Source organism: Micrasema longulum, unplaced genomic scaffold (genome assembly GCF_059751315.1).
Source record: "Micrasema longulum isolate JH-2025_06_02 unplaced genomic scaffold, ASM5975131v1 h1tg000820l, whole genome shotgun sequence".
NCBI classification, from domain to species: Eukaryota; Metazoa; Arthropoda; class Insecta; order Trichoptera; family Brachycentridae; genus Micrasema; species Micrasema longulum.
In genome coordinates, this window is record NW_028278012.1 from 247,590 (window position 1) to 259,953 (window position 12,364).

At 33.0% G+C, this 12,364-nt stretch overlaps 1 protein-coding gene and 1 long non-coding RNA gene across 10 annotated transcripts in view; one reads left to right on the forward strand and one right to left on the reverse strand.

Moving 5' to 3' along the window:
* The window catches only part of Dap160 (dynamin associated protein 160), a 65,722-nt gene extending 58,242 nt beyond the window's left edge, over nucleotides 1-7,480 (reverse strand). For 4 of the 9 annotated variants that reach the window (XM_088230820.1, XM_088230817.1, XM_088230812.1 and 1 more), the window contains exons 1-3: nucleotides 7,300-7,460; nucleotides 3,879-4,053; nucleotides 811-909 (exon numbers count right to left, since the gene is read on the reverse strand). In XM_088230820.1, coding sequence (XP_088086946.1) covers nucleotides 811-909; nucleotides 3,879-3,998 — 219 coding nt within the window. In that variant the 5' untranslated portion in view covers nucleotides 3,999-4,053; nucleotides 7,300-7,460. Of the gene's footprint in view, nucleotides 1-810; nucleotides 910-3,878; nucleotides 4,054-7,299 lie in introns of all 9 variants that reach the window. The other 5 variants (XM_088230819.1, XM_088230816.1, XM_088230818.1 and 2 more) reach the window with 3 other exon arrangements.
* Nucleotides 7,481-11,215: 3,735 nt separating this feature from the next.
* Nucleotides 11,216-12,163, forward strand: LOC148278840 (uncharacterized). Its single transcript, XR_015823056.1, has 2 exons — nucleotides 11,216-11,298; nucleotides 12,041-12,163. It is a non-coding gene; the product is annotated as an uncharacterized LOC148278840 (long non-coding RNA).
* The last annotated feature ends 201 nt before the right edge of the window (nucleotides 12,164-12,364 follow it).

The following is a 12,364-nucleotide window of genomic DNA, read 5'->3' on the forward strand; positions in this document are numbered from 1 at the left end:
ACCAAGTCGTTGGAACAAAAGGCATAATAGTACTACACACGTGCGTTTCCAGAAACTATCTACCAGCCAGCGGGCCACATGGCGACGATATCTACCTACTGTCTTCAAAAGCTTCTCTTCGGACATCTATCTCCCTTTGTTAACCATGGACTTGAAACAGTGTTTGATTTATTTAGTTTTTTATTGCTTACTTCTTGGTATGAACACTTGACCAATTTACTACTATACTATATTTTTTGTAAATTTATTGATATTGTTTTAACTTTGCTGGAATTCCTCTCAGCCATGCGCTTTGTAGCTGCACGATGATTGGTTATCTAGCTTTAATATATCAACTTTAAAATACCTTAATTTTGTAAACGGGGTCTAGAATTCCAATCGTCTATGCGCTTAGTAGCAGCAAGGCGTGTTGTAATCTTACTCCTTTTTACTATTCATATTATTATTATTTTGTAATACACTAAATTTATTTGTCAATTTTTAAAATGTGTAAATGGGGGCTAAATTTCTAACTGTCTATGCGCTCTGTAGCTGCAAGACGTCCTGTAATCTAGCTCCTATCTGTTATAATTTTTGATTGATCTTAATTGAAAACGAGGAACTAGAATCCCAACCGTCCATGCGCTCTGTAGCTGCAAGACGTACTGGGATATTTATTAATTGTACAGCGCCCTTGAGGTGATTTTCACAAAAATGGCGCTTTATAAATTATCTAACCATAAATATATATATATATATAAAACCAGCCAATGACAGGTCACAAGCCCTGTAATTGCATAGTCTCGTTGAAGCATGTTGATTGTACCTTACCTTGCAGGCTATTGAAAACTCCTTAAGGTCCAATTTCCCATCAGAATTAGTATCAGCGATGAACCATATTTGGCCCAAAACGGGAGGGGGAAGCTGCGACTAAAAAAATAAACAAATAATATTAGAGAATATCTCAACATTTGTAGACAAAAAGTTTCAAACTTTTTTAATTCAATTCAATTAATTTATTTTAAATACCGTAAAACGGGGTTAAATTGCATCACTTTTTAATAACTTTTCAGCTATAATGATTTTTTTCATCGAGGAGATGAGTAGTGTTTTTGACAATAAATGTCATGGTTATATAATATATTTCCTTTACTTTTTTGTGGTTATAAGTATATTTTGTAGTTTCATATACAAGCTATAATTTTTTGAAAAATGATGCAAAGTAAGCCCTAGGGCGGGGTGACATTGCATCACTTTTTTTTTCCTTCAGTATCTTAATAGATTCCACATGGACATGGAAATATTAATATTAATATTTTTTGGTAAATTTAGTAAGAAATACTGGTATTATCAAATACATGACAAAATTCAACATACGAAACCACTTTACTCACCTTAGAATGATACACACTGTTGAAGATGTGATAAGAATTACCTATAGAAATTATTCATCAAAACTGCACAACCAACCCAAACCGCTAATCGCTCAGTACTAAAGTACCATATTGAATGGAAAATAACCTTAGGTAAGAGTGAAAAGTGACATCCATTGAATATTTGGAGAAACAATGAGTTATTGTTAGTAGCAATGACAACAGGTGTCTCTAAAAACTTTTTTTTTTTGATGCAATGTTACCCTTGATGGTGCAATTTAACCCCGTTTTACGGTATAGCATATACATTACAAAAATATATTCAATACGTACATATTATAAAAAAGAAAAAAAAATACACGAAAGAGACTCATGTCAAAGTATTAGGAGAATCCTGCTCCGGAAAACCCCTTTGGATACATGGAACAGATCAACATCCAGAGCGATGTTGTTCAGCGTGGCGGTAGCCCTTCCAACGGCAGGGTGGTCCTGCATATCGGAATATGAAACAATCTATGCTGACGCTGTCTTAGGTAATTATCAGGAACATACAAACCAATGCTCATCATAATCTCAGAATTATCGATCACACCGCGCAACAATCGATAAAAATGTGTAGTCAAATACACATTCCTTCTAGTCTCTAAACTGTTGTAGCCGAGCGTACCCCGGAGAAACTCGGTCGGGTAGAGCCGAGGATAATACCCGCACTCTCTCATGTAGAGATATCTCAGAAACTTCTTTTGGATTTTCTCTATCATAAGAGAGTACTTCAGTTCATGTGGCCCCCAAATAATCGAGCCACTCTCGAGTCTACTTCGCACCGAGGAGTTGTAAAGAGTTCTCAGTACGCGGGTATTTTCGAAAACCCTGGCAGTACGCAGAACGAATCCTCACATCTTCAATGCACTACCACTGATTGTCTCTATGTGTTCATGAAATGTCAGAGTGCACACAAATCTAAGAAATGTGAAGGGTTCATAGTCCATAATCGATGACACACATGCTCAAACATTTTACCTGAAATAGTGTGATGATCGAAGAAAACAATACAGTATTGATGTAATAACTTATATTTACATATTTTATGTAAATATAAGTTATTAGAGTCATGAATTTTTAAATTACGATTTTTTACTAAAAACATTAAATTTGTTAAAACTTAACGATAGAAGAAAAATTATAGACCTTTTAAATTTATTCAAAATTGTAAATTCAATATGGGATTGCCCTGAACTATTATCTCTCATCAACTTCAGGGTGCCTGGAAGAATGACTAGACAGGTGCCACCGTTTTGTAGCAACAATTCACGGACAGTGTATACTTGTAATGTCGTATTAAACAGACTTCATGAACTGGGCAATAGTTATTCCCACGTATCTGATATATTTAGTGTAGGGTATTGTTCCTATAGAACAAACCTTTTGAACTTTTTCAAAGATGGTAATTTTATTTATTTATTCATGCATTTCATAATATATATAAATACAGTTTTGTATTCACTTTGCCTAGCTGTGTGAAACAGTACTTATGATTTTCTTGTTATACTGTAGAATGTTTTATTATTTAAACTTTCTAGTAAATATGCTGTATAATTTTTTAAATATTAAACTTGTTTAATTTTTGGTTTAATTTTTTTTTTATAAATCTTGGGTATAAGGAAATTCATGTTTTAAAAAAAATATATATATATTAAGCCAAATATGTTAATATTATAAATGTTTGTAAAAGGCAGATTTGCCATTTATGTTAATAAAATAAAATAAGTTATTCATTTAAAAAATACTTGGTACGCTTTCACTTATTTATTTTGACCAATTAGTGCTTTCACCCTCTAGTGGACATCTTCAGACTGGTGAATATTATACAGTGTAAGGATAATTTATTTAAAACTAAATACCTACAACTTTAGATAATATTTAGTTTTATATAAATTACCCTTACACTGTATAATATTCCCCAGTCTGAAGATGCCCATTAGAGGGTGAAAGCGCTAATTGGTCAAAATAAATAAGTGGAAGTGTACCAAGTATTTTTTAATTAATAACTTATATGTAAATATAAGTTATTACAGCACTACAATGGAATTACATCAAGAATTGTCAATAAATAATTTCAATGAAATAATCTATCAGTTTTGCACATGAAATTGGGGACATCGTTCTGCAGTACATTCACATCGTCCCTACTTTTACAGAATATTTTCTTTTCTCTTAAGAATTATATTATGTCTATTTATTATAGGAGCAAAAGTTCATAACCATTTCTTGTATGGCCATGCCTTTGTGGGATTTTTCGTTTACTATTTTTACTGTTGATATGTATTTCATTGCTATGTAATTATCCTTTATTTTTTTAATACTCCGTTTCACCTCTTATGTATATTGTAAAAAAAACAAAAAAAATATTAATAAAAATAAAAAAAAACATACCTAACAGATTGCCGTTAATTCCACACTCCGATAAAACCTTCAATAATCTATCTCTGCCAACTCGCAGACAGACAAATGCGCAGAAAAGTTTACCTGCAGCATGAATCTTTTGGCTTGTTCTCCCCCAATCAGCCCATTGACGGGTCCCAAGTTCCGGAAATGCTCGGCAAACTTCAAGTGCTCGTGCGGCTGGATCGTCCACGGGTCGGCCATCTTTGTGTTCCTTCCTTTATTCAAATTCAAACACGGCAAATTATGGATTCACCACCTGTAAATGAATAAGATGAATTTATTTATTTATTATATATATACGGCCTAAGCCAATTACAACAGTTACATGAAGAAACATAAATGCAAGAAACTGAACAAAAAGAACATAAAACTATTTAGCAAAGACAAACAAGGGCAAAACAATAATTGTATACAATATATTAAAAAAAACGAAAGACCTAAAACTTTGAGCTAAACCATGCCAATCCAACTTCATCCCACACTGTTTAGTCGCGAAGAGATCTACGAAAAGCCGGAAGATCTATCCCAAAGAATTCCAAGTCGTGTGATTAATTGACTAATCTACACATTCTGGACATTGGGGCATAAAAACCAAAGTTGCTCTTAGAAGATTTTATAAATAGCAGATTTTGACTTCTGGTGACGCGGTTGGGAACATGAAAAGAAATTGATCGCAACAGAGATGGGACATCACTCAAAGCATTAAGTATTTTGAAAATGCTTATAAGGTCCATCTCAGTTCTACGTCTCTCCAATGAAGACAGATTAAGAGATCGCTCTATTTCAAAATAAGAATAATTACCCCTTTGTAATCCGAGCAACCATGCCACTTTTCTTAAAAAACGGTGTTGGACAGACTCGATAAGGCCAATATGAGTCCTGTAGAATGGAGACCAAATAGGAGAAGCGTATTCTAGATGGGGTGGAACTAGTGAGCAATAAAGAGTTTTGATGGTATTAATATTTTTGAAGTCCGCCGTCACTCTATTGATAAAACCGAGAAGTTTGAGAGATTTGTTTACAATATTATCAATGTGTTCACGATAGGAGAGTTTACTATCTAAAGTAATGCCAAGATCCTTTATTGACGAAACCATTGAAAGGGAAGTATTTTTTAGTTGAATTGTATAGGTTTTTTTCGTCGCGAGAAAGATATTATTTTACATTTGTCAATGTTAAGTTGAAGACAATTGATATCGCACCATTCATTTAAACAATTAATATCATGTTGAAAAAGAAGACAATCACTGGGAGATTCAATCAGTTTAAGTACCTTGTTGTCATCAGCAAAAAGCCAGAATGTTGTATTTCGAAAAACATTGATAATATCATTTATAAAAATATTAAATAATAATGGAGCAAGGTGGGCTCCTTGAGGTACTCCAGAAGTAACAGTGATTGGAGAAGACAAGGAATTATTAATTTGAATCAACTGTTTTCTTTCACTTAGGTAAGACCTGAAAAATGATAATAAAGGATCTCTTATACCAATGGCTTGTAATTTAGCCAGAAGAATTGTGTGATTGACTTTATCGAAAGCTTTAGAAAAGTCTGTATAAAGCACATCAGCCTGAAGATTGTCTTCGAGAGCACAAGTAATAGCAGTAGTATAAGCAAGCAGATTGGTTGTAGTGGATTTGGCAGCTCGAAATCCACGTTGTTGATCGATCAACACATTTTTGAATACAGGTGTTATTTTTTTTGTTATGATTACACTAGTTTAAATATGAATGAACAGATTAAGGCTTTTTAGGCTATGCCCGTGTCAAGCCACAATAAATAACAATAAAAATATATAGTAAAATTAATTAGATCAAATTATAATGACATAGAATAACAATCTAGAAAAAAAGGTAAATGTAATAAATAATAAAATTCCAAAGAATACAATGCAAAAATGATAATCAGAAATAATTTTTAAAATATAAATTATACAAATTAAGAATCACACATAATCAAATATACAAAATAATGGTATCATTAAAATCAACAAAATAATAGTCAAATATAGTAGTATTAAAAAAAACTAAATAAAAGTATCATTGAAATCAACAGAAAAATAATATATATAACTTAAACAAATACAAACTAATACCACTTTCGGACAAAGGGATTTTGAGTATTATTCAATTAAAATCTATAACCTACTTCCACTATCTATTAAACCAATTAGTCATGAGAAAATGTTTAAAAAGGCTATAAAAAAATGGATAGTGGAGCTAGGTAGAAGTAAAATGGATTGTCTCTTTCGCCCATACCAACGCTGAATCAACTGCTCCACAAGTGTATAGCTTATGTTAGGTTTTTGTTGTTTTCATTGTGTGTTTTGTAATATAAATAATATACATGTACATAAATACCTTGTTTTTAAAACTGTCTGAATTTTTGTTAATTATGTTTGTTTTTTAAGTTAGTCTTCTTTGTTTATTCTCAAATGTAATTAAAAAAACAAATTGTTAAGTGTCCTCGGCACGGGAAACCCCAGTGAGGTCACATTATTTTTATTATTAATTATAGTTTGAAACAAAATTGAGATAATAATTGAGATATGTTTTCTAGAAACTCACTCAATAATATAGTAAGAAATATGTGAAATAGGAGCAATAAATCATATGCCAAATAATAGTACGAACTAAATTAAATTATACAAATATACAAAATGAATTAACTTATAAATCTTTTACAGAATATTTTCTTTTATCTTTCTTATTTTAGACAAAAATATTATAACTGTATTTATTATAGGAGCAAACATTCATAATCATTTCTTGTAATGTTTCTATTCACTCAAATTAAACACACACTCACCCTGTCCATAAACCCACCCTCACACCCATATACACTCACACACGTATTCACATACCTACCAAAACCACACTCCACTCACTTACACACGCATCCTCACACAAAAAACTCGCACACATGCACTTCTATGAATTAATATCTAACTGAACTGGATTTTTATAATTGTATTTATGTGGAAAACTGATTTGGCTTAATTTTATGTTTTTTTTATGATGTTGTGTATATTTTTTTGTATTGCTGTTGTTTTTCTGAATAAACAAAATTAAAATTAAAAATTAAATTGAAATTAAGTACCTTGAATTATATAACTATGTGAAGACATTCAATCCATCTAATATTTAGATTCGTTTGAAAATACCCTAACAATGCGAAACAATTGTCATGAAATTTTTGTTTTTATAGTTGTAAAAATAAAATAAAGTGTTCAGTAGACTCAAATCAGTGTTTGATTTTTTATATTAAAAGTTAAAAAATGAAGCTATACAAAACAAACACCAAATCAATCAATGGTATATGTATTTCACTTGGGGCGTATCATACACCTAGTACTCGACATCCCACCAGACTACGGCGCTCAGCATTGAGGAACACGACATTTTAGGTAAATAAACAAATACAAAATAACAATTTAGAACACATTGATCAATTATACAAGATGGGTGTATTTTTCCTCTACGTACAAAAACTAAATACTTACGATTTAACACATCTGCGGGGCAAAGTAACTTACTTGACTGTAATATTAAAATGATATTTTGTCACAGAGCGCTTAAATTATTACGAATTAAGGTAATTCTAGCAAATAACGTATTTTTTACCAAATTGCTTAAGTCGCAAAGTGACAGTTCTACGTTCAATAGTAGCGAATAATCGATTATGGTATTCGAATGAGTCCATTATTTTAATAACACAACTATTCGATTGCTTGTGTGATCGTAACCTTAATTGAACGTAGTTATGCAGAAAGCAGCCAGTCCACAATTTAGAAAAAATTGAAATGTTAATGTTATTGGGTTCTATGATTTGCTTTAAACAGCCAGACCGCTTTCATACAAAAAACTGTATTAATCACCTTCTGAAAATGGTATCGATAACAAAAACGGCATTTCTCAATTTACAGAAAACACCCAGAACACTAGAAAAATCTTGCGATACTTTAAAAATAATTAAAACTGGTCAAATACATAATTAGATTTTTGTTTGTTAAATATAAAAAAACGAATGTATTCATTGGTTGTTATTTGTGAAACTCAAAAACATTCTAATTGCTGTGTAGATTCGATTGTTCACTCTTTTCACAAAATTGCTTTGATCTCCGTATCACTTTCAATGGCTGGCTGCTTTCTGCATAACTACGTTCAATTGATTAAATATAATTTTATCATCATTCTCTTTCCACACTTGATGGTGCATAGAGCACTGTATTGGTATACCAATCGCAGCGAATCTTGATCATTTTTGTTACATGAAGGTAAGGTGATCAGTCTTACGCTTTAGGTGCCAGTCTAGGGACTATGAAATATTTTATTGTAAAAAAACATTTAAAAATAATTTTTCACATCAACCATGTCGGTAATTGAACCCGAACGGATAAGTTTTTAGCTGAAGCAAAACTATTAGACTATATTATTATGCTTCAGCTAAAAACCCATATATTTATCTAACTTTTGTCTAAGAATTACAGTGTTGGACATTTATTTCTAGAATGTTTTGAACAATTGGATAATTTTGTAGATTTTCCTTGGGATTAACATTTTTTATATCCATATGTAATTGTTAGTGTAAAGCAAAGTTTGATTACGTTAGGTGGATTAGTTTTCTACAATTAATTTTTGGGCTGACTGATTATTTATTTATTTATTTATTAATTACATTATACATATATTTGTTAAGGACAGAAACATAGTTTATAGCGACACAATCAGGAACGACCCATGTCTGTGAACTTGCTCCGACTCACTAGAAAATCCGCGTTGAGTCGGGGCACTTGTAATGCATTCATAACCATACATTCACACACATATATACATATATATTCCCACATACATATTCATACTATATTTTATACATACATATACATATATATTAAGTTTATACACATCATTGATACTTCATACATTATTACATTTTACATTTATAAATACATATTAATCATTTACCAGTTAGTCCACATTTGATCGCAGAAATCCATTCCCGTTCGAGCAAACCAGTTACTCAAACCAGATTTGAATTTCGAAAATGACTCAGATTCCTTTGTTACCTGATCTAGTTATTAAAATTAAAAATTCTTGGACCTACCACAGAGAAATGTCTTATGGTAACAATAACCATTTGATAACATTATCCGCCATACTAATCTAGATTTCAGTGCATAAAAAAACTGCTATTTCGGTAACCAGTTAAAAATGTTCGATACCTCACTTTGGGTAATGACATTGCTAGTTCCTTCAATATTATATTGATTTTGACAGTTGGTCAAAAAAGTGTTGTCAAATGCTTTTTGAAAATATTTATTTAACATCAGAATCGGGGTTAGATGTATTATTTGTTATTTTTAAACAACCAATTTTCTCCATCGTTTTGCCAAGCGTCGCGTTCTGATGATATGTCAGCCACTTAGTATATGATGTCCTGTCTTAGGCTAAGTTGAGGGCAGCGTTTAATCAGGACCTCGTTATTTGATCGGTCCACCTTATAGGAGACAGTCCTCTTTTTTGCTAACCATCAACTATATTTGTTATTACCATTTATATCGGTCAGCATTGCAATCAATTGAAAGTATTAGAACCAAACTTAAAAACCCACTTACCTAAATAATAGCGTAATTTAAAACCGTCTCTAAATCTTGCAAAACAGATTTCAATTATACTACTTGACACCGCAAACTAAATATTCTCCACTAAGTCAGTGAAGCATAGTAAAAAATCTTCAAACAAAACAAAACAAACCATCACGCCATTTCTCCGTAAGGGTAGGCAGAGAGCATTAAACGCCACATCACTCTATCTTTGCATACATATCTCACTTCCTCTACATTAATACATCTTCTCGTACACGCGCGCCGATTATTCCGACTTTTGACATGTCCATCTTCAAGTATTTGTTGGGTTTGGTCATGCCATGTCTTTCTCGGTCTTCCTCTATTTCTGCATCCATCAACATTCGCATTGTAAATATTCTTAGCCGTTTCTTCTCTCTTCTTTCGCTCTACATGTCCAAACCAGCGCAGAGACCCTTTCTTGATTTTGACGATAATGCTTGTCTCAGCCTTACATAATGTACGGATCTCAACATTTGTGCATCTATCGTACATAGTTTGAACACACATTTGCCTGAGATATCGCATTTCGACAGCATTCAGCCTACTTTCATCCCTGTTTTTCTGAGTCCATACTTCGCTCCCATACATCAGGGTCGTCTTCTTACACCTTCTTCTTAAATCTTACAATCCTATTTTCAAAGTGTTTCGCAAATATCTCAGTAACTTCTTCAATGGAGGTTCTCGTATATTATTTCATATAATTTAAAAAAATAAACACAATGAAAATCATTTGCCGAGGAGATTTGAATTACCTGACTAATTTGAAGCCAAATATTGAAATCTCGCTATCAAAGTATCAGGCTCATCCCTCCCAACAATGTTGTAAAATATTTTGTGTCGTTTGAATTAATGTATGTACATCTGTGCCTCGATTATGAACGCTATCTTCATCTGTATATATCGAGACGGTATACTTAACTTCTGTACTATCTGTATCTTACCTCGGTATGTTCTACCTATTTGTCATATTGACATCATATGATCGAAACAAACCAATGGAATGACCGCAAACAATTACTCGGTGTTCCTTACATCAACATTTAAAATAGTTCTCATTATATTTTAAATAGGCTTCTGTAATAAAAAAATGCTCACTTCAAAGCGATTATAAACTCCAATTAATCCTACGCTTGAACATGAATTTTGAAAATCACCTGGACGGTACGCTTAACGATCGTCTGTATGTATCTACCGATCGACTGCGAAGCCGGCTTTTATAACGTCTCTATACATACATTCGGAAAGATAGTAAAACAGATGGAAAAAACATAATAACTAAATTTTTTTTTTTGAGTGGTAACTTTCTGACGCATATAATCTGTGTCTGACGCCTAGATATTCTTATTTGTTAAAAGGACAGAACCTGGCGACATTATTTTCACATCTAGGCGTTCGTTTTATTAAAGTGACAGTTACGTCGGAATTTAATTCGACTTCAAAACTTACTTATTTCTCTCTTATATTTTTAATAGACCTTTAAGAAAAAAAGTGCCAACCTCAAAACGATTAAAAATTTTAATAAATCTTAATGAAAGTAAAAATTGCTCAGTGAAACAAAATTTTTGACACTTTTAATGCGTAGATAAACGTATCGAAGAGTTCTAGACCCGTCGGTACAAAACGATGTACTTCATCAAAACTTGATGGTGGGGGTATCGGTAGTGTACCTTTATAGTCGGTCGGGAGACTTTTATCTTCAACTATGACATCATACTGAAGCTATGTCATTTTAAAGCGTAGATATGGGTACCGTGACGTACGCTTCCCTTTGTTTTATATCGATGTACCTACCCAAAACTTGAAGATGGGGGGTCGGTAGTTTATCTTTATAATCGCTAGAAGGAATTTATCTTCAACTATATCGTCAAGGTGAAGGTATGATGTCTTTATCTTTCCATCATAATCGAGGCCCTGGTTGGTAGGGCTCCTACCTCAGTCAGAGATTGACAAAAGACACGAGAATGCTATTTAATACATGTATTTATTACATGGAGAATAAATATTGAATTATGTCGTGCGATTGCTACGGCAATGAGGTGTTTAACTGACTGCAGTGGGAATCACTGGCCGACTGACTGACTGAACTAGGCGTTACCACGCCCTGTGGTCTATTTATAGACCGCGTTCCTTTGTTGTTCATTTCTCTATGGAAGGGACGATGTTAATGTACTGCAGGACGTTGATTTCGTATTTCGCAGAATGCAATGTATTGAATTCAATAGAAAACGCTGACTTGCTTCATCGGTCGTCGCACTATAATTCCAGGTGAAATTATTTAGCACATGTATGTGTCATCGATCATGGACTATGAACCCCACACATCTATAAAACTTAAAATATTTTCTTGCTTAAAAAAAATTCTGCTGTACAGTAAACCCTATAAAAGTGAGTAATTCTGCGTAATACATCCTAAAAAAACTCATAACTGGTGGTTGCGAACTATGTGGGCATGCATTGCTCAAGTACTGTCACAACTTCTACATCCTTTATACCCACAACCACTGGTAGCTTTCCACTTCAGTATCCTTTGATCATTTGCCTCATTGAGACCTCGTGTCGTACATCGCGCGTTTATTTTGTTGAACGTGTGCTGCATCAAAAACTTTGTTTCCACCAGCCTCCAGTGTTGAGCTCTACCACGGTGCCTGCCCTCGTGTTGGTGCTGCTCACAAGTGACCAGTCGGACCACAGCAAGTCCATCAAGAACGAAGATAAGGTAAGGGGCCTCCATTCCTAATCCATCTCATTTGTTAGGGTTTTGACCAATTGATACTGCATACTGCATATTGAGAATACTAATTTATTCCATTCAAATTAAATACAGTCCACTCCGCTAAATAATATTGGAGAAGCCCTAGGGCTTCGTCCCCGCAATTTTTAGCCCCGTATCCGTGTGGAAATTCATTTTCTCACCAACTGGTATCAGAAGAAGTATAAATAT